Source organism: Netta rufina, assembly GCF_964035555.1.
Source record: "Netta rufina genome assembly, chromosome: 1".
NCBI lineage: Eukaryota > Metazoa > Chordata > Aves > Anseriformes > Anatidae > Netta > Netta rufina.
Genome location: NC_140123.1, coordinates 43,227,994 through 43,255,907, shown reverse-complemented (window position 1 = coordinate 43,255,907; position 27,914 = coordinate 43,227,994). Strand labels below are relative to the sequence as shown.

Here is a 27,914-nt window from a genome sequence, read left to right as displayed (position 1 = left end):
CATACTGATAATGAGCCTTCTGAACATGAAGGAAGGTCACTCACATGAGCTCCAGTCCCAGTGGATGCGATGTCCTCATTTTTTGTCACTGACCGCACAAGACATTGTATGACATTTCTGTCAGCTAAGGATACACAAGAGAGAATTTTTAATCATCAGTAAGGTGATCAATTCCAAATTTATTGGTCTCACCATCAAGAGGAGATGGATACAAGACTCTTCATTGTACAGACATTGGAACTGACTACTGTGCTACACAGGTGTAAGACATCAGAATCAGAAATACAAGAGGAAAGAAATATGGTGAACAAGATACAAAGTGCAGGGAGCCCTGCACTAGAAAATGGAGCGACTGTGCTATTTCTGCAAGCAACCAGAACAAAAGTGAAAGACGTTAACATGTACATACTCATCTAATTTCCATGCTGGAAATTTCATCTCAGCCCATGTCTCCAACAGAGAACTCTTTATTTCCCTCTTTTAATTTCCTCTGCTGAGCATACCAGTATTGCTGTAGCTTGTTTGCATATGTGTTGCCAGAAAAATATGAAGGAAAAGTATGAATCAGAAAGGAACAGGAGAGGTAAGAAGTAGGGCTCTGCATTTTTTACCCTCAGCCCAAAGCTGAGTTGGAGGTGCTCAGTTACCCAATTTTCAGCTCTGCTTGGAAGGGGACAAAGAAGAAAGAACAAACTCAGCACTGAGTCAGCCTCCTTCTGGAAGGAGTGCTAGGACTCCCAGTGTGCAGGTTTGGGTGCCACAATATTAAAAGGACATAAAACTACTAGAGAGTGTCCAAAGGAGGGCTACAAAGACAGTGAAAGGTCTAGAGGGCAAGACGTATGAGGAGCAGCTGAGGTCCCTTGGTTTGCTCAGCCCAGAGCAGAGCAGGCTGAGGGGAGGCCTCATGGCGGCCTGCAGCTCCCTCACCAGGGGAGCAGAGGGGCAGGCGCTGAGCTCTGCTCTCTGGGGACAGCGGCAGGACCCAAGGGAACAGCATGGATCTGGGACAGGGGAGGGTCAGGCTGGGGGTTAGGGAAAGGTTCTGCACCCAGAGGGTGGTCGGGCACTGGGACAGGCCCCCCAGGGCAGCAGTCATGAAGTGTTTGGACAACACTCCCAGACACATGGTCTGATTTTTGAGTGGTCTTGTGTGGAGCCAGGAGTTGGACTCGATGAACCTTGTGGGTCCTTTCCAGCTTAGGATATTTGATGAAACACGTCTGCAATACAGTGTTTCAGGAGCTGTTCCCATTTTCAGAAAGAAGTTAAAATGCTTTGTCTTCAGATCTAAAGAACAGATCTTTGTTCATGCACTTAATTCCACCTGCAACTTCATGGTGAAGATACATTTTTCCCACTGCTTTAGGTTTCTTTATTCTCATGGATTTCCATTTCAGCTCAAAAGAACATGAGGTCTAAAGCAAAGTCAGCTAATTAAAGAAAAAATAAAAAAGTTCAAGGCTGTTTTAGCTCATGGTCACTCCTTTATCTTTCATTATAATGTGTAAGTATGTGAATTTATAAATACAAACATTTAGGCAGGAACTATTTAGAAAAAATAAGTATTCATTAGAAAGTTTATATAGAACATGAGTGTGGTTGAGCACTGGAGCATATTGCCCAGTGGTCTGTTTTTTTTTTTTTTCCATCTTCAGACATTTTCAGACCCCAACAGGACCAGGCCACGAGCAATCTGATCTAGCTCTGAAGTTACACCATTGAACAGGAGGTTAGACAAGGTGACCCACATGCGTACCTCCCAAGCTGAGTGTTTCTGTTATTCTTTATTCCACAGTAATGTGGCAAATTTAAACAACTGTAGTTATTTATCACTTCAAAATATACAATAAAAAGTCAGGCCAAGTGTTTTACCTACTTTGAATCCATCTATCAGAATCCAGGAGGAACACAGGGAACAATGAAGGAGAAATATGTTTAAAGTTACTGAGAGTATTTTGTCTATATGTAAAACATTGCAGCTTTACTATCAAATATTTCCAAAAGTTGTTGAGGTAGAAACAAGCTGTGTATGTCTTGGCATCAGTTAGGAGAAATGTGAAATTCATCTTTGTTTAGCAGCAGTCCCGCATTTTGGTAGGGGTGCTGCTGTTCCAGCAGCTGTAGTTGCCCATGCTTGGCTGTGGCTGAATGTAGTTTTGCAGGAGTAATTTTATCTCTGCTTAGGAGCTTGCCCAGATTCTGATTTGTACAGTGAGATCTGCAGGTGGTGCAAGTTGTTATACTACAGTGAACTTACTGTTTCCCAAACAGGGAATAAACATTTAAATAATGCAGGCAATGATTAAGTATGAGATAGTTAACATAAAAATCCTCTGCTCTTCTACACGGTGAGTCTCTAGGGTAAAATTTTATTAGTTAATGATCACTGTGAAATAGATGGGAGGCTTTGATGGGGTGGGTTTTTGTTGTTTGTTTTTTTTTTTTTTTGTTTGTTTGTTTGGTTTGGTGTTGGTTTTTTTGTTTGTTTGTTTGTTTTTCTGAGTGTGCTTTCAGAGTACATCACAGGCTTGATTTATAGACTTTATCTTATGGTGCAGTGTGCTTTGTAGCCCTGGTCCTCCAGTCATGAGATCTGGGGTAGATGCCATAGATATTTTCATGTCATAGATATTTTCTGGCCTACCTTCCTCAGAAATCCAGCACAGAGTAATAGGGTGAAATGTGATGTGCGCTTGGGTCTCAGCCCAGCATGGGGCTGGGATACAGCACTCCATCATCTCACAGCAGTACCATGGCTCAGGAGGATCAAGCAACCATCTGATTCACATATCTTAATTTAACATTGCTAGTAATGGAGAATATAGATAATTTTGGTAAGACATGCCACAGTTGACATTGGCTCTTTTCACTCACATCTTTTCAGTTCCACTGCAGCTGGAAATACAAAACATGCTGTGGTAATGCAAGGCAACTCAACAATTCAAGTGGCTTTAGCTGGTCTTGGTGGGTATAAATGCTACAGATAAAGTTGTGGTCAGAGATATGGGGGTGTTTTGTTTGGTGGCTGCCCTGGGCAGGAACTTAAGAACACAGGAATGGCCATATGGGGCCAGAACAGAGGATCCTCTTGCCTGGGATCTGCTGCATATTCAAGTTGTCTCTTTTCTGTGTCTCGCTTACCCATGTGGTTTTCCTATGTAATATGTGTACTGTTTGTGTATGCTACAAAATTCTTCCTTTCTTTCTTGACAAAAAATGTAATTTCCATGTAAAGTCACCTAAAGTACACTGATTGAAGTAACGACCACTAATAAAACAAGTAGTACATATTTTCCTCTTATGATCTTCTGAAGTACTGCTTGATATGTTTTAACATCTAACATTCCTAAGGCAGATGTTTGTCACTCATGAAACATTAATTAGAGTCTCAGGATCAGAGAGAAGAAAAAATACATATGTATTTATGCATGTTCGTCTGCTTGCCTGTGAACAGGACACAGTAGAAACTTTGTATTAAAAAAAAAAAAAAGCAGTGAGTAAATATTTGAGGGAACAACTTTAACAGGAGTCAACATTAATTCTAATTAAGCAGAGTAAAGTAACAAAACTAGTGTGTTTTTAAACAGTTTGATTTTGGCATCTTGCTAGTAGAGTAGGTGAAGTAGTATAAACCATAATGAAAAATAATGTATATTATATTTCATCGCAGTTAAATATGTAGTGTCTGTAACGTTATTTTCACCAATATCCTGAGTGGGAGCATAACATTCTAAGAGCTATCAGAAAATGAAATTGTGTTATGTGAAGAGCAGCTATGAAGGAAAGTGATTGAGAACTGGAAACCAGGAAAATGCATTTCAGTTCCCCTTTTCAGAAACACACAGACTGCCTGTATTTTGCCTGTTAATGTATGAAATTTGAAGGTCTTGAGAGAAAATAAATACTTATCTAAAATGAGCTGCGTGCTGCTGTGCATGGGTTAACTCGACTCACAAGTGTACCAGAGGAATGAAAGCAAATGTGTTGGGGCTGCTTTTGCCTCTGCATCTGTCTGTCTGTCTGGGACAGAGAGCAGCTCTGTGAGCCTATGTGCAGCCTTTGCTAACCTGCTTCGGCTGACGGAGGGCAGCAAACTGCTGTGGGTTTTGGTGAGTCCACTACTTGACTGATGTACTCAGGGAGTGCTGTCCCACCACTGAATCCGAAGCCCAAGGCTTTCAAAAACAGCACAGAAAACTCAACCCTGATGCCCATAGTTACTCACTTAAGAGCTCTGATTTCTATAAATGCTAAGTGGCCAAAACCCACAGTGTTTCTGAAGCCCAGGTTCCCTGTGAATTGCAAATGAATGCTAGAGATCTGAGGATTTTCTTCAACTGCTGATTGCAATACTGAATGCAAACATATAACATGGAATTTTCTGTTTTTATTTTGTTTGCCTGCACTTTTGTTTACTATGAAGGAAAGGTTGGCCCAGAAGGTATGCATGTCTCATGAACGAAGTATTCACATTGCTACATTTATATGCTATTTGCATATTTAAATACTGAATATTTATATTTCTTTCTCTTTAAAATGAAAGAAAAAATGTTAATGTCTGGATTTCCAAAACTGGCAGGAGAGTAAGATACTAACATTTACCTGTTGAGTTCTGTCTTGTATCACACATTATCACCTTCTAAGTATTCCAGTAGCAGTATCCTAATTTTTGTTTTCAGCCTATCTATTTCTCTTTTTATATGCATTATTTCTGCACACACAAGACTTGCAAGAAGAGGCGTTGTTGTGGAGTGAAAGGTGCATTTTCCAGTTGTTGATTGTGTTGATTGGTGATATGCATGCTCTTGGTTTTCTTTGTACAAATTCTGAATTTCCCTCGAAGTTATGGCATCGGTGTTATAACAGCTGGTTCCCACTGAAAAGGGTGATGACACTCCCCTCACCCTTGGCCACAGGTTCCCATCTTCAATGATGTGTCAGGGCAGGTATTTGGCAAACTTCACTATTTAGAGAGCTAAACCAGCAAAAGCAAACAAGCTGCTCAGCTTTTTTTGCAGAATTGTCTTTTCATCATCATGTGTCCCTGAACTGGCTCACTGCAGGATCAGACAAGTGCCTGTGCCGACACAGGAGAAAGCAACTGGAGCAGGACTGTCCTGTTATGTCAGCTTAACCAAATCACATCCTTCAACAGCCTGAGAAACACAAGAGGACCACGGCTTGCGTTATGCCTGCCTTGCAGTGCATGCTGTGGCCTGCCAAGCCCGTCATCCAGACGGAGCAGCTGCTGCAAGGTGCCAAGCCCAGGCTGGTTCTCTTTCTCATGGAAGTGAGAGCAGAAGGGGCAGTGTTGATAAATGCCTGTGTTTTGCCCCAGAGTGGGGTTAACACCTGTTTTTAGCAGCCATGGACCCAGTGGTGAAGTGCAGCTGTTAAGTCTCTCATTCAGCTACAAGTTTGGGTTGGATCTGTCACCAGCTCCCTGCTGGCCAAGCTCTTGCCCAGGCTGCCAGGATGCTGCATTGAAGCATGAATTTCGGTGGCAGAAGGTAGTACTGTGTATTTGGCCCATGGGCAGGCTGTTTTGTGGAGACTTGTCACCGTGTGGCACATTTTATTGTGCCGCTGAGCATGGTTCAAGGTTTTAATGAACATACTGCTCTCCCTGTGCAACTCTGCTCTGCCTATCACTCAGAAAACACAGGGTGGGTATAGAAAGACCCACTTTGTGTGTTTTTAACAGTGCTACTGCACATACCAAAAACCTTTTGTGGTCTGTATGAAGAGTGAAGGCAAAACACCTAGGAAGTAATGGGCAGCATTCATAAAAGGAGAAAATTTTGCATTACCAGGGTTGTTCTAATCCCCACTGCATGCTCTGGAGAACTTGATGGCCATCTACTGGCGAAGTCTGAGTCTTTGTTTTAATGTGCAGACTTTTGCATCACAGAAAAGCACTTGTACATCTGTGAGTTGTAGAGATGCATGTTTTCACTTCTATCTGGAAATAACACATCTGAGGTTTTGTAGATCATCCTAAATGCTCCCATCCAAAAAATGTCCGATTGTGTTCATTCATTTCCCTGTGAGCAGTAATAACTATAGGTGTTGCAGCTGGAGGCAACCAGCTGTCTCCCAGGATTTATGTTAGTTTAATGGTTCCTATACCAATACAGAAATTACACTGTTTTTAGGAATAATGAGTTGCAAATAAATAAATGTCAAGCTGACGAGCCAGAACCTGATTTTTTTCTTTGTTATTTTATCTCCCAACCTTGATGCATCAGCAGTAATTTGATATATCCTGCAATTTTCCTGGGATATTACATAGTGTCAGTCCTGTTGCTAAACCCCACCTTGAGTTTTAAAATCTGCCTGAGATCTTGGATGTCAGCAGGAGAACTGGCAGCTTCTCCTCGGGGCACCCTGGCAGCTGCTGATGTTCTTCCAGGTCTTCACTTCTTCACTCTGGGCAGTCTGTGAGGGACACTTAGTCAAGGGAGGTTGCTTTTTTTTAAGTAAGATATGCTTCCTTTTTTTTCTTTTTTTTTTTTTTACATGATTTTAAACACATTGCAATCAGGAAAAAAAAATAATTACAAAAAGCAATACCTGTGAGTTCCCAGTCATTTCTATTCTCAAGGTGCTTGTCTGCTGTGATGCCATCAAGCAGTAGTTCTGGAGCTCTGTGCCAGAGCCACCTGGCAGATCCCCAGTGGCCTTTCAAAAACACAGCAAATGATTTTGAGGACTTTGTTCTTTTTTTCTGTCACCGTGTGTGGTTGGCAAAGTTATTTTGTGGAAATTGCTCGAGATAGTGGAGGGTGTCCCTTTACTGCTACATGAGCATGAAAAGAACTGAAGTGAAAGTCCCTGTGAGAGTCACTAACCTCAGGAAGCTCTAAAAAAACACATCTGTAGGCTCTTTTTAAGGCTTCCTGTGGTATCACCAGTTAAACAGTCACAGGGCTTGTGCAAGGCTCAAACAAAGCTGATGCTCAGGTCCAGCCTGGCATTCTCCACCTGTGAGCTTGTCTGTACCTAAAATGGGTGCTAACTATGGGGTGCCCCTGTGGCACACGGGCTAGAGAAGATCCCCTTGACGGGGTGCTCTGAGCTGTCACCTGTATCCCTTCTGATGGTTAGCAAGAATTTGGAAGTGGCAGCACCTATCATGTGGCACTGCTTCATTTACACCCTCCTGTGTAAACCCCCAGGAAAGCAAGAGCAGCTCACACCATGAGGTCACCTTCTGGTACGTGACAGCTAGCTCCTTAGGAGGTGCTGACTGTGCTCAAGGTTCGCTTTTTTTTTCCTCAGTGCTGGCAATCGCAGCAGCATTGTAAGCTTGATCCTCCTCCCATTTAAACAAACTGTATTATCCAGGATCTGAACGCCCTGTTACAAAACAGGCTTTTAAGACAGCTTGTAAATCCCATGCAGCAAAAATGATGCACAAATGCTTATTTTTGAAGATAAAGATTTTCGGGTCCTGCGCACTGGGTTATGTACCCTCAGTACTGAGCTTTAAGATTTGATTTACAGTTGCTTCTTATTTTAGCTGGTGGGGTGTTAAAAAAAAGAATCTGGAATAGTGGGACTGATCTCAGTTAATCATCTAACCCAAGACTTTCAATTGCCCTGAGATGCAGATACTTAAATACAATTCCTAAGCTGTATACATGACAGCTAAACATATCTGTATTCCTGTCATATAGTTAAAGCGCTGATGTGTCTTACTCTCTTGGGGACTACTTTTTGCTGGTTAATGTTCATATTATGGCCCCCTGTCCATTTCTTCCTCTATTTCAGAAATTCCCTGCATGCCCATTTACACATATCATATTCTAGGCAAAAATAATTAATCTGAAAAATCTCTTTGCCTGAAGGTGAAGTATATATTGTGTTAAGAAAAAAAGAGGGTTGTCAGAAAGAGAATGCTCCTTTTTCGAAGTAGTGCTTTAAATTGGGGTTGTACTTTAAAAGCATTGAAACAGAAAGAAAGATGAATAATTTGGACTACCACAAATTTGAAACCTAAATATTTGAAGTGCAGTAAATTGGAACATCAGTGAAATCACATGCTAATGGTGTGAGATGCTCTAGGCAAAGTTTTAACCCGATACAATCATCAGCAAATTTTGGAAATCCCTGAAAGAGAAGTTTATGCCAGAACAGCTACAGCTGTAACAACACTGGCTATTGTAACAGAGGATTGAATATTGATTTTGACACAGGAGCTTCTCAGCATCAGTATTTCTTTCAAATGCCATTCTTACTATTGTAGCTTCCCCAGAGGGTCTTGCTCCTTTTCATGAGCAGATTCAGTTTCCTTCCTATGATTCATTTCCATTTGATTGTCACAAGTTATTTCAGGAGCTGAGAACTTGCATCTTAAGAGTTTAAAAGAGTATCTGACAAACCTCAAGGTCATTGTCGTGAATGTCAATAAACCTGGGAATGCGGTGTAAGTCCCAAAAACTTGAGGAAGGGCAATGTTGTTCCTGTACTCACAGTAACTGAGCAGGCTAGTATAACTGTAGGTGAACTGCTGTGCAGTATAACTGTAATGGGGCTGATAAGGAGATCAATCGATAATGATTTATAGCTGGGTAATATAATTAATGGAAATCGATGAGGGTTTGGATCCTGGCATACCAACTTGATAATGTTTTATGACACAAGTTTGTCTAACCCAAGGCTAGTGCATTGTTGTAGCAGACTTTCTTCAAGGATTTGACTTGATATGCAGTGTGTTTATAAACCAAAGCAACACGACTTCAACATTACATTTTGATTGCTTAAAATTGGGATGACTGATAGGCCTTAGGACACTGGAGTAAATGAAGTATCTTCAGTGAGCATATGCATTTTTGTGGGGATTGTTCCCTGGCCCTGTGCTACTATTTTTTTTATTATTATTATTAATCATCAGTCTGAAAGGAAATAAAATTAATTGACTTGCAGGTAATTGAGAACTGTTAAATAAGGAAATGGAAAAATCACTGCTGCAGGGTGATAGGGATCTCTTGGCAATGTGTATGAAAGCAAGCAACAGGCATTTAGCCAAATACAAGGGTCCATAGTTCAGATCTGGGTGCTAGAAACACTTTTTCACAAAAGGTGTCAGGATTTTTATCTATGTAAGCTTATCAAGGAGAAATTACGGAGTCTATCAAGGAAATTGGTTAGAAAGAAAGGTTCAGTGAGTTTGGAACTGGACATGTAAAGTTGAAATAAAGCGCAGATAAAGTCAGACTAGTTCATTATTGGAGCAGTATTTCAAGGATCGTGGTGTTTTCTCTGGCAATAAGCACATCTAAATCAAGACTTCAATTATTTCATACTGCAAAATATACCCTAGTTCAAGCATGAATTGTTTCAAAGAGGTGCTGTGGACTATGTTGCAGAAAAGGAAATATTTAAGTAATTGCTCGGGTCGCTTCTGGCATAGTGATTTATTACTGCTGATGTTTTGGGGCCCAAGGTATGTGCTGTGCTCTTGCTTCATTTTTTTCCCCTTCTGTTCTGTTTTTTTTTAGTTCCATTTCACCATTCAGTATTGAAAGCACAAGGCGTCAGAGAAGGTCAGAGTCTCCAGACTCCAGGAAGCGGCGCATCCACCGGTGTGACTTCGAGGGATGCAACAAAGTGTACACAAAAAGTTCCCACCTGAAGGCCCACCGGAGGACGCACACAGGTAAGGCTTTGCTGGCACTGTGTTGCATGGTTAAGACAAGCAGGTTCCTTTCTGCCTAATACGGGACCTATTGAACTTGCATCCTACACTAACAGACAAATGTCTGGATGGAAATAGTGGAGATGTCTGCGGGTATACCTGTATTGCCATGCTGGTGCACATCAGGGACATACTTTTGAATTGAACTTCCCTGTCGTGGCCACTTTCTATGCTTTCCTTCTCAACATTTAAGCACTCTTAGCACAAACTGGACTCCTTTCAGCTGAAACTAAACAGAAAAGTGGCCTCCATGGACACATTTAATGTGTTTCAACCAACAATGGATGATTTGGTTGATGGATAAATGGATGAATGGAAGCCAACCAAGGCTTGTCCAAGGAAAACCGTCAAGAAGATGAAAGAGTATGGACATGGATCTTCAACAACTTTTTAACTCATACTATTTGCTTTTACTGATGTAGCCTTTCAATTACAGGTGCTGCTAAATACCTTCCGTTCAATCCAAGTGTAAATTCAAGAACTGTGGATTTCTTTCTGGATGCTTTCAGAAGCATCTACCGCATACTGCCAAGGGAAGTCAGTCACTTAATGAGAATAGGTTGTACTAGGTCCTTTCACCAAAAACGCGAGAGAGGTGCCTAGATGAGCTGGATCCCATTCAGTGATGATAATATTTAATCAATACCTGGCTTTCTTATTAACTTTATAGGTCATTACTACTCCCCATGACAGACATGTGAGGGCAGCTGAAGCAGTGATGTGTAATTGTTGTAATTTTATTGTGGAGAAACTCAGGAATAGCTTTTTGAGGTCATCAAGAACAATTTAAAAGGTGACCGCTAAAATGGCTAAAAAGGCAGTGGACAGAACACTATTGAGTTTCAGTGCTGTTCCTAACTCTGCTGTTGATCTACTTAAATTAAATTTATTGATCTCTCTGCTCTTAATGTACTTCAACATTCTTGTAACTCCTTGGAGAAAATATGGTGTTTGTCCAGCACACAGCACAAAGCTGTTCTTTGTTGAGAACCTGGTGGTGCTTTCTGTGGTGTGATGTACTCTAAAGAGTATGAGATATTAGTTTAAAAATTAAGTGGTGACTTCTCCATTTCAGATGAAGTCACCTCTGCATCATTCTTTCCAATATGTCTTTAGGTTGCTAGGACTTTTGTTGAAAGGAATACCGAACAAAGCTCCATCCTAATACCCCCCACTAAACTAATTCCTGTAAAGTAGAGTCTCTTCCTATAACCGCATAAGTACTCTGGGTATTTCATTAGGCTTCTCTCCACTCCAGTTATTCTGATTTCTTCATATCTTCCCAGTAATGCTTGAGCTTTCTCTCTTAATTGTTTTGTCTTAATTCTTTTTCCCTTTTCCTTATTTTTTCCCTGTATATTTCGTATTCTAATGTATTTTATGTACCCTTACCCTTTTGCCTTGTTCTCTGCCATTCTTCTTTTACTTCCTTTATCTCAGTCTACCTCTACTCCATCCCTTTCCTTCTTTGTATCTTGATTCCTAAGTTGTTGCCCAATTCTTTAATGAGTCTGTAATTCATCAGTGATCTCATGACAGACCAGCTCTTGTGTATAACACACCCAAATCAATGTTAGATAGTCTGCACCACTGAAGCTCAGGCTATGCATTTCAGGTGCTCAAAACTAGGTACTTAAGGCATAAAATGGTGTTGGTAATTGCAGTTTATGCAGCTATAACTATCGGGTAGCATGAAGGGAGTTTCTGTACCAAAAGTAACGCAGGATTCATCTCTCCAGCTTTGGTTCCCCAGCGGCTGGGTGTCTAGGCTATGCTATCTGTCTGGGATCTCTGGGTAGTCATAGAAGAGGGCTTGGCACCTCTGGGGCACATTATTCCTTCTTCAGGTAGACCCAAGGATTGGCATCCGAAAGTGCTTCTGTTTCACTGCTAAATACAGAGGAAGCTCAGGTACTTGCCTGTTAGCTGGCTGAAATGAATCCCCACCCCAAGTGGCTGCTGCCTGAAATATTTTATAGTCATGTTGGATATTAGTTCATTCCTTCAGGGAGAAAAGAAAATACAATAGAAAAAATAACCTCAAATCAAAAGCCTTCATTAAATGATCAGTTGTTAACTGTATTATATTGTCATGTCTTTGTGCCTGCTGCAATGTAAGAAGTGTAGTCTAGAGAGAAGGTGAGCACTAAATTCAACCAGTAATCCAGTGAGAAAATCCATATTGTGCTGTTAAAATGTGTTTCATGGAATGCTTTTCAGGTCTTGGTAAGAAGTTGATGTAATCTGACTTATATGTAGCATTGGCCATGAGCATGCTCTATGTATTAATCTCATTTTACATTTTTTATCTTGGCTTTTACTTTTGCTTCAAGCAAAAGAAGTTAATTATTCACGTATGACCCACAATAATTAGTGTGCAGTTTTGGATAAGTATAAATGAATTATGACAGCTATGCACGCAAGGGTGAGCAAGTTTGAATAGGCAACTTTCTGAGGAAAGATCACAGAAACTCAACATTGCATAATCTGGGCTTTTTTTTTTTTTTTTTTTTTTTCCTAGGCAAACTGATCTTGCTAACAATTGTTTGGCTAAGCAGGATGTGTTTGAAAACTATTTTTTTCGTTTACTATGTTTACATAGTCACTAAAACATGCACGTTCACTTGGAAAACAGGGAAAATAGTATGGCATTATGACAGGATGAACAGCTTCCTTGGTTGGAAAGTACATTTCTTTTGAACTTCATTAAAAATTGAAACAAAATATTACACACAGTAACATTTGCATTCAATTCTCTTTGAGTGTTGCCTCCCTTTTTTAAGCAAGCCATCAGCCAGCTTCCAAATAGTTCTCACCGGTGTCCTCAAGCCTTAGCGGAGTGGAGTGGGCACGGAAGCCACTGGGGGGCGAGCTTGAATTACGTATCGTGTCTGAAACTGGGAAAACTGCAAGTGAAACCTGTAATCGCTGGAGCATTTCATAAATCACAAGCACTTGCTATTGAATTTCTCTTTCTAGTATCAGGTTCTTGTTGTTGTTTTGCCAGATCGTCAAATAAAGGTATCAGGAGGTATCGGGTGTGATGGAGAGCCTTCAGGACTCGCAGTCAATCTTGCAGCTCAGGTTTATCATCTTTTTCTGCAAGGAGAAAACGGTGAGAAACTGGCTCACCGGAGTTGCGTAGAGTTAGTTTCCGCTTCAGTGAACATAAAGAAAATTACTAATGTGTGATTCTATAAATGAGTAATCTTTAAGTATCGGAAAACTAGCAGCTCTGGGTTGCATTCCCTATCCGCCTGTGTCTGTTCTGCTTAGTGTAGGCACTCGTGTCGGCCCTGGGAGTTAATGGTGGAGAGCTGAAACTCCTGTTCCCTGTCAGGCGTGCACCTATGTAGCCCTGGTGGGACTCATCTTTGTTAGCTTGCTTCTTTTACTTTGAAGACATATAGAGAAACAACCGTAGCATTATTTTATGATATGTAATTGCTATTTCAGGTCCTCTAGGAGATATTAAATTTGCCATTGACGCTTCCAGTAGGACAGCTGAGCATTCAAGACTAAGCAGTACTGGATCTTTCCACTCAGTGTGTTCTTTTTACCATCAAAATTTAATTCTAAAAATATTTAAATTTTATCTTATTGCTGTTTTCTTTTTATATTAGACCTGGCTTGTGAAAGATCTACAAACTCTCTTCCTTTTAAATAGAGATGATGAAAATCTGGCATGTTTTATGTAAATCAAAGAGTCAAATTTTGCCTGCTGTTGAGAGGCTGACATGGGTTATAAAAACTAGGTTTTAGTAACTGATCCGTGAACTTGGTAAAGCTGGAAGTCCTGGGTCTGTGGAGCTGTAAAATTGGCAATGAGTGTCAAAGATTTCATTCTTTTGGCAAAAAAAAAGCAGGCATATGTTTTCATGCCAAAAATTTGAGGGCATATGTCTCAACCTCCTCTCTAGTTGGCTGGATGTTTCTGAAATGTCACCAAAAAGCTGCAAAGTGGTCAAAAATATTCACAGTTTCCTTGCAAAATTTCATGATTATTTTTCAATCATCTGTAACTATAATGAAACTAAATATAAGAGCTAAATATGATGAAGGTGGCAGGACAAAGCCACCATTTATCAGGTCAAATGCAAGACAGTTAAGTCTCAGGTGAAATAATACATCTCAGGTTATACATTATTATAGCCTTTATCAGCATAGTGGGTGTGGATAAGGGGAGTGTATGGAACAATGAGAGGACAAGGCAGAGAGTTTTAAGAGAGGGAAGAGGGAGAACAAGAACAAACACCCAGGACCCTTTGGTCTACTTGCCATAACAGTGCAAAGGAGGCATGAGAAAGTGAAAACACCTTTTGGATAGACATCAGTGATCATAGGAAAAGCACATAGCACCTTGTGTGTTCATAGTGATTTCAGTTGCCTTGATATGAAATAGATTAAGTAATGAGAAGTGTGTCAAATGATGACAGGTTCTACCTGCCTGCAGAGTCACTGCAGGGAGCCCACCTCTGTGCAGCTAGCTGTGGATGATGTCCCATGGCATGCATGTGGTGCACTGGTAAGTTCTTTCACACCACAGAGGGCAAACCGTCCCACTGGCCAGCAACTTCACTTTTGATCCAGAGGCTACTTGGTCTACAAATACCAGTCAGTGGTATCCTCTTTTAACCAATAGTACCAAAGCTGACCTTTGCATACTGTGACCCAGTTTTCATACTCATCATCTGTCTCCTCTTGAATAGGGAGAACATGTAAATTTGAGCCATATTATGTAAATTGAAGAGGCAAATTATGCTGTCTGTTAGGGGCCTGGTAAAGAACAGAGACTTTGAAACAGGTATAATGGATAATACATGTGGAGGATATTTAAAGCTCTTCCCTTTCTTCTAGGTATGCAGAGTACACTGTGTGGTGTGAATGCGTCACAGTCAAAGCGGTGCCTAGCGCGGGGATTATGACCTGAGAAATCTAACCCACTAACTACATAGTCATTTAAAGGGAAATTTGATTTGTGTTGGATTTCACATCTAAAGTTGCTCACAGCTAAATCCATTTCTAGCTTCTTGTGGCTACTCTTTTACCACATGGAAAGGCCCAAGGAGTTTAAACTGTTGTGTGAATCATCCTGAAGAATTCAATAAAGGAATAAGATGCCTGCTTTAAAGTTATGTGCAGCATGATTTTACATCTGATAGAGAAGTGATTGCTTTCTGTCTCTCACTTTTGTAGGACTTTCTTTGTAGCTGGTGTTGTAGCTATACAATCACCACTTTGTATTTCAATGCAGTGCTATTTCAGTCATTAGTTACTACTTTCTCGAGGAATGTAGCAGAGTAGCTTCCTGGAGTCAGTGGCAGCAGAAGCCTGGGATGTTCCAGTGGCATGAAGTGGGAATGGATTTAGTCCATGAGTATAGGGTAGGGTGGCATCCAGCCACAACTGTGGCTTTGCTCCTGCCTCCAGTGGGTGGAGGAAGGCAAGAGACCTTCCTCCCTATCTGTATCAGCTTCTGCAGGGCTCTGACACAGGGCTGTGGCTGCAGATTTTCATCTGTGAGCTCCAACCAGTGCTGATCTTGGTGCCCCTGCTGCCGAAGTTGTGGCTGCACTTAAAGACGCAGGCTGAACATAGCCCCCAGGCCAAATAATTTCTTTTAGTGTTCAGGGGTTTGTCCTTGATCAACGCCTATATCATTCCTGAGATATGAGAGCAAATACCTTTGCCTCAGACGTAATGAAGCCTATTTGTTAGTGTCAGGGGGTCCTCATCAGCGTGTCCTCATTACATGGAGACACTAAACATCTCAGAAATGTGGTTTTGTACCTGAGAAAATGACAACATTTCCTCCCCAAGAAGTTCCTTTTTTGCTGGGTTGAGACACCGCCCTAGAAGAGAGAGAGCTAGTGAGTACACGGGTGTTTTATTTAGTCTGTGCTTTTTCAAACATTGCATTCCTCTCACTCACTGTTGCTCCATATATTATTTTAATATGAAAGGGCCCCTGTCATTAGTCTTTGTTCACATTTTCCTTTCAGCAATTTCAGAGCAGACTTAAGAAGTCAAAGGCACCAAAATAGTTATTTTTGCTTGGTAGGTTTTAAAACTCCATTCATTACCTGTTGTTTTCTTAAGGTCTTTTGAATGCCTTTTGCTAGCTATACATTCCAGAGAGATATTTACAGGTTTGTAATCCCTTCTTTAGACAAATATTGGGAGGAAGCAACATTTTTAAAATAATCCTCTTGGATTTGACCTGAACTGTGCAGATTTTTGGCCTACTTTAAAATTAACACCTCTTTGCCACCTGCCCACTAGACTCTCTTCAAAAGTCCAGCTTTTCTTTCTTATGTCCTACATGCCTCTTAGGGCCCTTATCCCAGAGCTCTTCCTTCTGCATATAAATCTGCTGAGTGAAAAAAGCTGCAACAGCAGGTTCACATGCTGTTCCAGAACCTAGGAATTTAAATAAACAAAGCTAATTTTAAAATTACTTTTATTCAAGTAAAATAGGAGGTTCTATTTGTTTTGGGTGATGCTTTTATTTTTTAAGAAATATTTTCATTTAGTGTTTAAAATTTACTGCCAGTTTCAATAAACAGTTGAGCTTTCTAATGTGGAAACCAGTATATTTCGTGGAAGTCTTCACGTCTAGCTTTTTGCCCTTTCTTCATGCAATTTCTGTTTAGAAGATAGACAAATACTTTAATAAACAGGACTGCTAAAGCCTCAGCCTATTGATGTTCCTGGGTTCAGATTTCAGGACAGAAATTAGGAGGTATTTAAAATAGGGTGTCTGCTGGTAGAATACCTACCAGGGTATAAAGGCAGACTCACCAAGGCCACCGCATCCTGGTAAGGTGATGTTCAGAAATGTGAACCTCTGCTAGCTGCCTGGATGTAGAGGGATAGTTGTCCGAGTCCAGCTACTTACGGGCAGGTGTCCATACCACAGGGAGCTCGTACATCCAGTTCTCTTCCAATAGCCGCTCCATGGAAAGTTAAATGATTTCATTTCTGGCGAGTTCTGCAAGCTCTGAATTCACCTTACACACACGGAGTCGTTTCTCTGCATTGTAGGTCTGATGCCGTGCCGATATGGAAGAGTGCCCATGTGGTTATTCCAAGGCACTTTGATGGGAAAGCAAGTCTAATTGTGTCTGTGATTGCTTTCAGTCTCTAGGTTATGAAAAATATTTGCAACAGTGCCCCTTGACTTTGTAAATATGGGGTGCATATGTGTTTTGTCTGTGTGTGGCACGAGGGAATAATGATGATTTCATTATGCAGAATAAAATTTTCTCTAAGTAAGCCATTTAGTGCTTAATATTCTACCTCCAAAGAACTGCAGTTCATCTGAGGTCTCAGGCATGATTGTGGTCTACCATTTGCAGCCCTGCAGTGGCATGAAGGCGAGAAAGACCTCCCTACTCCCATTCCCTCCAGTGTACTTTCCCAGATGTTGCCTCCAGATGCACCCAGACCTAGAGGAGTAAAAACACATTACAGGGCTTCCAAGGACGTTAACTCTTGCAGCCCACTCAGTCCCAGATGGGGAACGCATAGCAACGTGCTACGAAATTCCCGTTTCTGGTAATACCACGTCTTTCATGAAGTGCGCCTGGAGTTGCTTGTGCCCATGCTGTTCTTTTCAGGGCAGCCTGTCAATCAGAAACAAACTGTTTGAGAATAGAGCATGCTCAAAAGTAGAAGTAAGTTTCACAAAAGCCTTTGCTTTAATGTTTTATTCAGCTTTTTTTTTTTTTTTCTGCTTAATTTTTTCCTAAAAGGAAAAAGGAAAGCAGAGCCTGAAAGCAAGTATTTTCCATCTTCATTTTTTGCAAACAAGTAGGCAGAGAACTGGAGAAATTTTATTAAACTTCTCCTTTCCCATGAAAAGAAACAGATAAGATGACTCCTGTGTAGGATGGGTGGTTATTTTCTGCACTTCGGTATTTTCTCCACAGAGGATATGAAATTTTCATGTGTATTTTGTCAGTTAATATTTTTCTTTGATACTATATATATTTACATTTTATGGTGATAAAAAATTATTATCTCTCAATTTAGAAAGCTTTATACTATTCACAACTCATTTGCTTAACTAGTGAGGTCTTTAAGGGAGGTGTTTTTCGCTGCTCTGTTTCTGTAAACAGCCTGGCACACCAGGGTCCTGCCCTCTGAATGAGACAAAGCTCAACCCTTGGAGCTTTTTTGTTGTTTTTGGTTTGTTTGTTTATCTCTCTGGGGATTTGCTTCTTGTTTTGCTTTGTTTTGTTTTTACAGTTAGTGGAAAGTTTAATTTTTATATTGAGAAACATCAATATTGCTCTAGCTGAACGTGCTGGAGCAAGTCCTGGAGCATCCAGGAGGAGTGACGGGAGCAGAATTGGAGGCACAGTTATTGCAGATGGAAATGGAAGTGTCACTTAGTTGGCATCTCCCTTGCAGTTAGGGACCACAGACGAGAAAAGGTGTTTTCTGTGAGGAGGCCAGACCAAAACTCAGGCCGGCAGCACCCCAGCCAAAGAGAGTTAGTGTGCAAGTCTGCTACCACCATGTGCGCAGCTGGCTGCTGTTGTAAGTACATCACCTTTCCCAAATTCCTTTGTGAGTGAAGGTTGCCATAAAAGGAGAAATCTCATCCTTACCCAAAGAACTGGAATTTTGATAGTCCCTTATTGCTGTGGCTGGAGGGCAGGAGGAAATTTCCATGCTCTCTCTTACTACAAATACATACAGAGAGATGTATGTAAGCATATACATATACTTCAATTCATAAGTATGTACATATATATATACATATATAAGGACCACGTCAGGCAGGAAAAAAATGATCAGAAAAAAATGATCGGAAAAAAATGACCAGATAATAAATGTTATTTGTCCCCTCCTTTTGGGATTTCATCTAGGTCCTGGAATCAGGTGCACAGGAAGAGTCCTTTCGCATTTCCAAAAACTGTATTTTTACAGTTGTTAGGGGAATTGCATTTATCATTTTATTTCAGCAAGGTCTTTGACAATTCTTGTCCAAGTCCCTTTGGAGGACAAAGTCTCTGTGCAGAAGCCTAAAAAGCAAAAATGTGGAAGGGAAGTTTCTTCTATTAACTCTTTGCTTGTTTTCAGTGTGTGCAGTGAGACTGGTGTTGTGGGTTTGCCTTCTGAAGTTATGGAGAATAGAGTTCTTGTGAGTCTGGAAATAAAGGGGTTTTATGCTGGGATTTGTATTTTGTGTTTGTATACTGGGATTTTGTATTAAAGTAGCAATAAACTGAGGCTGAACCTAAAGGGGAGTATGGGAGAAATAAATAGATAAGGGTCCTTAACTAATACTGATCTTGCAGGGGGATTCAGGATGGCAAACAGTTCCTAAACTCAGCAGTGTGGTGAAATGAAGGATACTCATGTGTTGTGATGTGGGAGAACAACTTGAGTCTGAATTACCAGATGTGGAGCTTGCAAATAATCACTTTAAGATCTGCCAAAAATCTGATGAAGTTCTGTCTGGTGTTTGATAGTGCAGGTTGCCACTATGATTTTGATTTGAAGAAATTGTTTTGTTCAGTTATCACCTGAAGAAACCATGTCCCTTTGCTCTGCCTAAGACTGAGAATGAGGAGTAAAAAACCTGAATTTCAGGACACGTTGCAGTAAGCACAGCATGTTCCCATTCTGCTCGTAGAAATTATTTTCCCAGACTTGCTCAACTGATACGAAACTTTAATCTCTTCCCAGAATGATCTTTGATTTGCATATTTTAACAATACTGAAGCAAAACTCAAATTTATTATATTCACCAAAGAGATATAGTGAACTTGGAAACAGAGATTCAAAATCACCTTTTCAAAGACATCAAAATAATTGAATTACATTTTTGAATCAAAATCATTGCAAATGTTTCAAACATTTAAAAGGATGAAACTGAGATCTAGTGGCCTCCCTACAGAAAGTAAGGTTTTCCTAATATGCGAGTCATAATGCTGCTGTTCATTTTCTGCAGTTTTGGGAAGGCTGCTTATGCTCGGTGCATTTGTTTTCCTACCTGCAGAACAGACACAAAGATACTTGTTACACAGTGCTATTATGAAGGCAGACTTTTATAAGGTATTAATATATTTTTTTTGTGAAAAGCTGTGCGAGGCACTTTAAAGTTGGAAAGTACTCTGTAAGTGCTCAGATGTTTTTCATTAAAAAATTATACTAATAAAAATATCACACAAAACATAATAGTTGTCATTTTTCCCTTTCCCCTGTGTCTAAAAGCTAAGCTGCCCTCTTCCTCTGGGAGTGCCTGAGGATGCTCTTTATAAGATGGTGTTTTTGCTGTAAAAAGATTCTTTTCTGCCTGAAATTGCTTATTTTTAGTAGAAATGCAAAATGTAATAAGCCATTATTTGTGGTTTTCCATTTATGATTTTCCCTCTCACAGCACTATCAATATGGGTGCAGCGTGTCTGTGCTGTGTGTTTTAGAGTGGTTCTGGTCTTTATGTGGGAGCTGAAACCAGCTGACATAAATACTACACATTATATATTTTGCATAGCATCCTGTAGCAGAAACCAAACCAGGAACAGCTCTGAGGTGTCCTGACCCTGCAGACCTGTTGACTTCCAACTAGAATATGTAACACCATCAAACATAGGCAGAGGCATGTTTGCTGGAGTATTTGTTTTCTTTCAATTTGTTACAGGCTAAGTCCTTAGGACCTCACTCTGTTTTTATGTGGGGAATACTCTCTCTTCCGTGTGTAATGACAGTAGAAACTGAACAAGGAATATATAAAGATGTGGTCATAGATAGCAGGGCTGGGCAGATGCCACTGCTTAAACCATGTTTGACTTAAGTCTTCTGTAGTTTGTGAATGGAGTGAGGGACAGCATCTCCCCTGTGCTCCCACCCACCCAGTTTGGAATCGCTGCACAAAACAATAAACCAAGTTTCATCTCCAAGTGCTTCTCGAACTTTTTCCTCCCCAAACTGGAATTTGAGCATGTGGCTCTTTCACAGGATAAAGTTTAAATGCAGAAAAGTCTGACTAGATGGCTAAGCCTGTAACCCTGAACATTCTCTTGTGTATATTTTGCAATAAAAATGTTAGCAGTGTTTCAAAATGATGAATACCACTGCAGAAGGGGCTATGGAGAAGGGATGTAGTAACTCAGAGTCATGGTGAGAGTTACGTACAGAAGAAGTGGATGGATGGGACATAATTAGGAAAGGACACTCACTTGTAATAACAGAAGGGAGTTTGTCAGAGATAAAAGTGGGTTTACAACTACATCACTGGGATGATTTCTGTCCTGGTAGCAGACAGAGTTACCTCATCATTACTCAATGGCATAGTTGCCAAAAGCCTGCTAAACTGATGAATAAAAGTAACTTTAATAATACACAAATGAAAGGGACTGCAAGCGCCCAGGGAGTACTGCAGAGTATCTGCAATTGCAGCCCATAAAGTTTCTTGCCTAGGGAATATAAGCCCAGCTCTGTTACATGGGGCATTTACCCTGCTGACAGACCACCCCATAACTCTTTACTTAGGGCTTAGGTTGCAGCTTCCCTTGAAGCAATGAACATCAAATACTGTGATACCAGCTAGTTGATGGGCTAGTTGAGATAGAAATTGCTGAGGAGCGTAGTGCATCGGAAATTACAGTGTAGAACAGACCATGCTCCCTTCATCTCTTGCATCTCATGGTCTCTTGCTGGTACCAACATACAACATTTCTTCTTTGGAGTATGTGAATATCACTGGGTTGTAAAGTAGAAGTTTGAAGGAGATTTATTTTCATGGGTGAATGATCTTCCGGATATGGGAAGACAGCTGTTGGGCTGTGGGGAAGGTGGAAAATTTTTGAAAGATTGACAAAATAATGGTTGTTATTCGGCATTATTAATTCATTATTTGCTCGAGTTTAGGGAGATTTAATGAGTAACCGTTGTAACTATGTTCTTAAGTGCTTAAGTGAGAGGAGTCATGGTAGTGTAGGAAAATTAATATGGTAAAAGTAATTAAACTAATTCAGATTGTGGCATCTGGATTAGAAAAGGCAATATTTTGGAGGGCACTTAGAAGCAGATGTTTTGTTAATAGAAGATTAAAAAATGACTAGTTCCATTTGGGGCATTGAGTCATGCCTTTAAAACTTTCTAATTAACTTCCCCAAACAATAGAAAATACTCATTTTCTACGGGGAACTGCCTAAAAGAGCCTTCTCATGCTCCTGGGTCCCACTTGATTTGTGTAAATGACTGTCATGGTATACTGTTTACAGTCTATGTATTGCAGAGCTGCAGAATACCATCAGAATAAAGTTTCTCTGTGTTTCAGAATCTTTTTGTCAGCATTTGGGGCAAAGCAATAGAGCTTTCAAAGACAGCTGGGAAAGTAGAGGATCAGCTCTTGTGAATATGTTCACAGCTTCAGGCTTTTATTTTTAAAAAGGTACCTTATATAAGTCTAAAACCTTAGAGATTCAGAAAATTAAGCTGTCTAATGGTCTTCTTTTTTTTTTTTTTTTTTTTTTTTTCCATTTTTCTTTTCCTCCCTGTGTTAATTACTGCAAGTTCTTAGTCTCTTTCTGCAGCTGTCCTTCCTACCATTTTCCAAAGCCTGTCCGCTGTTTTGTCTTCCTCCTCCATTTCCATTTCTCCACTACCCTGGGCAGAGCTCACACTGCCTGCCTTTGCTCTGTAGAGCTGAATGAGCATTTGAGAGCCTTGGTGCGTGGCAGTAACTCTGAGGCCCATGCTCTGGCATCTGCTGAGCCATTGAGGGAGCTGAAGAACAAGAGGTACTTTGAACCCAAGAGTGTCTTAGGCACTTAAGCTCAAGTGCTTGCACAAAGGCAGAAGTGTCTGAGTTGAGTATTTGACTTCAACTCCACTGCAATCCAGACTTGAAATGGTGATATATATATGTGTCACTCTGTTCTGGAGGGCTGTAGTCCAGCCGGGGGCCTGGGAGTGCACCCAGCATTGGCCAGAGCCACCAAAGCCCCACAGATCAGTAAGCACTGGGGACAGTTTACTCCAATTAACTAGCTAGGTTTGTCCACTGCCTTGATCACCATTTTCTGGGCTGCCCTGTGAGGTCCCGTTTCTCTGTTGATTGTACTGTGAATTTCAGCTGTGAGTGTTCAAGTTCATCAGCCAAAGCTGGAGTGGGAAATCTGGCACCAGATTCCCATCCTCTGACAGATCTGCTCCCAATGACCCTTTCTTATGCTTTGAACTCTTGCACCTTCTGTTTTTTTACTGAAGTTCTTGAGGAATCAGCGGTTAGCCTTCATTCTGGGGATGTTACCAAGCAGAGGCTCATATATTAACACGGTTAATATAGTATTGCCTATGAATAAGAATTTTTTGTTCTGATGACAGGCCATCCACAGGTAATGTGAGTGCTTAATAGAAAATATTATTATTCTTTTCCTAAAAATAAGGTTTGCCTAAAATGTAATTGATTAATCTGTAAGGAAAATCATATCTTTGATGGTCTCTTTTACAATGCCTTTTTCAAGATGTATATTACTGGATGTCTTTAGAGTAATGCTACTTTGTCTTGCTTTTTTTCTTTTTATGCTATAAACACTTATTTAATTGAAAATAATGAAAGGTCTTCTTAGGTTGAGCTTGTAAGAGATATTTTCCTTCAGTGGTGTAAATAGCGTGAGAGGAATGTGGTTAGTCCTGTCTCTTTCACATAGCTGTGTATGGGCTGGGTGAGCACAGCTCATTGAGGAGAAGGGCTGGAAGCAACACCTGGGAACTTCAGCTGAGTGGCCAGTGCTCACGTCTTTCCGCCAGCTGGCTCTTGTTTCTTACCCAAAGTGATACTGTTTTAAAGGAAGAACAAACTATTTCTGGTATTTCTCTTTCATCTTCCATTCCTTCCCGCATCGAGTTCTCCATTGGCATTCTACCATGGGAAAGAAGATCTGGGACCTTCTGTGCCAAAGTGGCCATAGCAGGGAAGGATCATGGGGTAAGGAGAGACACAGGTTCACAGAGCCTTTTCAGTAAGGACCCAAAGCATGGGAAATACCTCCCTGCTTCGTTCTGGAGGTCTCTGTGGTCAAAGAAAACATCAGGGGCCGGACCAGGCATTGAAAGAAGAGTGCCCAGAAGTATGCTGAAGCTGGAAGTGGCAAGTGCTCCACTTGCAGACCGTCCACACAGTGTGACGGGACCACAGGGGCAGACCTGCCCAGTCAGATGGCAGGACTTACATGTATATTTGTACAGTGCTCCACACCAGCTGATTGCAGCAAGGGCACGTATGCAAGGCAGTTCAGTGACAAATCCAAGCCCATTTTGCAGCGCTTTGTCCTTGGCAAGAGCACATGCCCTGCCATTTGCTGCACCGCCGTGGCCACCTGGGCACAGCTGGTGCTGCTCAGCTGGGGGCTATAAAATCAGTTGGGTGACCTGGCTGCCAGTGCAGAGCTCCGGCTGCAGGCTTGGCAAGTCCAGCCTGTCAGCCCAGAACCTGGATAGCTTGGCTCTCCCCACTGAAACTGTTTCCCACCCCCATCTGACATCAAAACTGCAGTGCAGCCCAGATGGTGCACACAATTTGAGCCCCAGCGAGCTCAAATGCTGCCGACAGCCCCACCATGTGCCTGTACAGCATCTGACTTCCTTACAGAGACACCCGTGGCCATTTCAGCTGGACTTCTCGGGGCTGTTTGAACTTGGCGGTGATTTTCTTTTGAAACTCCAGGCTCTCAGCAAAACATTTACTGACTTTCGAAAAGACACTGGAAGGGAGGTGCTGCCTGCAACAAAGCAAATGTTGTATCTCTGGTTTGTGTAATTGGAAAGGTATCTCACGAGCTGCTCATGATTCATCCATGATAACATATAACCGAGGAACGACTTGTGTCTGATGAAGGGAACAGTATTTGCAGAGATGCTCTTGTGTTGTCCTGCTTGTGGTTAGCTGGTTCAGGAAGGGGAGGTTAAAAAATTACTTTTGACACACCAGAGGAACATGCACGCAGACCTCACACAGTTTCCCTTCCTCAGTTTTGAAGCACGCTCAACTGTAGGATCAAGGTAACTCCCAAGAGCGTTTAACATGTAGACATTAAAGAGTGGTGATAGAAATCCCAAACAAGTACAGCCTTCAAAGGTGGCAAAAATGGGATTTTATAGCAATTTCTTTTATTAAAGCACAAAGTCTGGATCAGCCATATTAATCTTCTCCTGTGACACAATACAACACAGAACCTGGGGCATGCATCATGTTTAATGTCAGACAAAAAGCAGAGGGGTGGAATTTTCCAAAACTGCTCTTATCCCAAGTCTGGTCTCATTGAGGTAAATCATTTTTTTTGTCAATAGCTGTGTGCAAGTTCCATGGCTAAGTACTTTTAAAAATCATAGACCATTCCTGGTAACTTCTTACAGGCAAAATTAATTTTACTGAACATGAGTAAGTGCAATAAATAAAGAGGACACTTTGCAGATTGAATTTTTATGTTTCCTTGGGAAATCGCACTTCATTTTTACCAGCTTGCTAAGAAACGTCCTGCAGTGTTGTTTATACGAATAATTAGAAACCTTCATAAACTTCCTATAAATAATTGGAAGTCCTTGGCACCCTGTGATAAATTGCTGAAAAATAGGGCAGGCTGGCCGTTTTGGGAGAAAGTACAGTTTGTTGGGATGAGGCTAGCAAACTTGTACAGTAATCATGGGAATAATTACACAGCCCTTTGTCCTCATGTTAATCCCTGCATCACCCCTGCAAGGTAGGATCTATACTGTTGCCTTAATCCTGTTGATTTTCTTAGTCATGTGAATGCCACAGGAATGATAAATCTCGAGGCCCTTTCCTTATATTCAGCAGATTCGGTTCGTAGTAATTGTGTAATTTGGCCTAAAGAAACCCCTAGGCAGTGGGTGTTCATGGGAAGCGTACAGAGGGGGTTGTGGGGATTAAGAGCAAGGAGGTGAAAGTCACCACCTGTTTCCCCCCCACCCCTTTCTTTTGTCTCTGCCAGGAGAAAAACCCTACAAATGTACCTGGGAAGGCTGCACCTGGAAGTTTGCTCGCTCCGACGAACTGACGAGGCATTACCGCAAGCACACGGGAGTGAAGCCATTCAAGTGTGCAGACTGTGACCGCAGCTTTTCCCGCTCAGATCACTTGGCGCTCCACCGCCGCAGGCACATGCTGGTTTGAGAAACGCTACCTGTTCCAGCCGAGCTTAAGAGCTGGGTCTCTTAACTACCCGGAGTGAATTCAGCAGGGCTGAATCCCCTTCTACAGTGTTAACAGGCAGGGCTGTCCCTGCTGTCTGTAACAAAAAAAAAAAAAAAAAAAAAAAAAAAAGCAGGAAAAGAAGTGCCACTCTTCTCCTCGCCATCTGAAGTTAACCCCGTCTGCCCCTCAGCATGGTTACACCCCAAAAGTGTCATCACAATCACCTGGGAAATAGCAGCCGAAATGCTACAGGAATGGGCATTATTTTACATGCTGCGTCCTTTGAAAAAAATGTTTATAGCTTGTATGTTTTCTTAGCTGTCGGACATTTTGTTCCTGAAAAATCACTGCTGATTGGAGGATCAGATGCCACAAACCGATGATGATGATGAGAGCAAGACTGGTAGACCTTTATTATCCCATCTTTTCCCCTTGTTTTGAATACCACCTGGCCAGTGTCAGCCTCACACCCGAGCTGTGCTACAGATGAGCTGTGTGGGAGTAGGCGAGAAGATCCTGCTGGAGAGGTCCCACCGTCAGAGCCGAACGGTTGCTGGAGCAGACTTTTGCAATAACAATGGTGGCATTTTAATGTTGTACCACAAGTTGTCATTATGCTATTGAGGACACCAGCCATTTAACCTTTTTCTTTTATCCTTTTTTTTTTTCCTTTCTTTTTCTTTTGTTGTTTTGAAGTCTGTAAAATAAAAAAGGGGCAGCAGCATTTCTGCTGAAAGTACAATATTAAGTATCTGTATTTTACCATGGACTTATTTAGAACCATTTCCTGATTCATATAGAAAAAGCCGACCTGAAAACTACTACCCCGTTCTCAAAGTGCAGTTTTCTTTCATGCAGGTATCCTCTTCCCCGTGACCAGTGTTTGAATGCAAGGAAGTAGTCAGATCTTACGCTTGCTGGTACCAAGGTTAGGGGTGTAGCCATCCGTGGAATGGAATTGAATGTACCCACAAAACAAAACAGAAGAAAGGGCTGCGTCTCTTGCAGAGAAAAAGCAATAATGAGTAAAATGGTTCTCAAAACAATAATGCACTCCACACCAACAAAAGGCAGGGATGGAGAATAGCATGTAAGACCATTTAAGTCAATCTTTCTGATGGTTTCACTGATCTGCTAGGTACCACAATTAAGTACATTCATTTCCTTCAACATAAAACTTACTTGTGTCTGGAAAGCAAGACAGATAAAGGAAAGATCTGAGCGTTGAGGAGTCAGTGGATGAACTGTAAGTAGGAAGGAGAAATGGTTCTGGAATGGTGCTCTGCAAGACATTATGTTTCTCCCTGGGAATTGGGGAATAACTAGATTTTGCCAGCTGTCTGTTATGATACAAATGGCCCTTTATATGGGTAGCAGTGGCTGCCTCTGCTGGGATTTTCAATCCAAGACTTTTCAGATTAAATAAAAGGAAATTCTTGATCATTCCCATACAGCCCTATAATTGTGAATCAATTTATATTAATTACATTATGGTGGAAAGAGAGAAACTCTTAGTCATCAGTTGTTCGTGAAAACAGAATAGTATTTTTCTGTTTTCCTTCCTCACAAGGATCTGCCTATTCAGCTAAATGTGACAAAGAAGAGACTTGGCAAGATTTTTAAGTGTTGAGACTTTTATAGCTTAGAGATAAAAGATGTATACATAAAGGTCTTTTGCAATGCATTTAATTATGAATATTTGGTTCCAGGAATTGCACAGATTAAACTTGTGATGCCACTTGTTCATTTTTAAATGTTTGATCAGTCTGAATTCATTTCTGATTCCTGAAGTAATGGTTGTAATGTTGGTGGGGGTTCAGAAATCAAGATAAGCTTTAAAAAAAAAAGCAGCACAGAGTACCCACACAAATACTGAAAGCAATTACAGTTAATTGAGGATTAATAAGACTGGGATAATACTTTCTAACAGCATTTAGAGGCTCTGGAGTATGATTGTCTTTAAATACAGTGTAAATGTTCCCCAATAATGGATAATTTATCAGCTCCCTTAAAGAACTTCAGTACTGTTAAAATTCA

General features: G+C 41.0%; 1 protein-coding gene across 7 annotated transcripts in view; it reads left to right on the top strand.

Moving 5' to 3' along the window:
• Positions 1–27,631, top strand: part of KLF12 (KLF transcription factor 12) — a 244,415-nt gene extending 216,784 nt beyond the window's left edge. For all 7 annotated transcript variants that reach the window (XM_084306475.1, XM_084306478.1, XM_084306477.1 and 4 more), the window contains 2 exons: positions 9,507–9,664; positions 25,675–27,631. In XM_084306475.1, the coding sequence (XP_084162601.1) occupies positions 9,507–9,664; positions 25,675–25,856 (340 nt within the window). In that variant the 3' untranslated portion in view covers positions 25,857–27,631. The remainder of the gene's footprint in view (positions 1–9,506; positions 9,665–25,674) is intronic.
• The last annotated feature ends 283 nt before the right edge of the window (positions 27,632–27,914 follow it).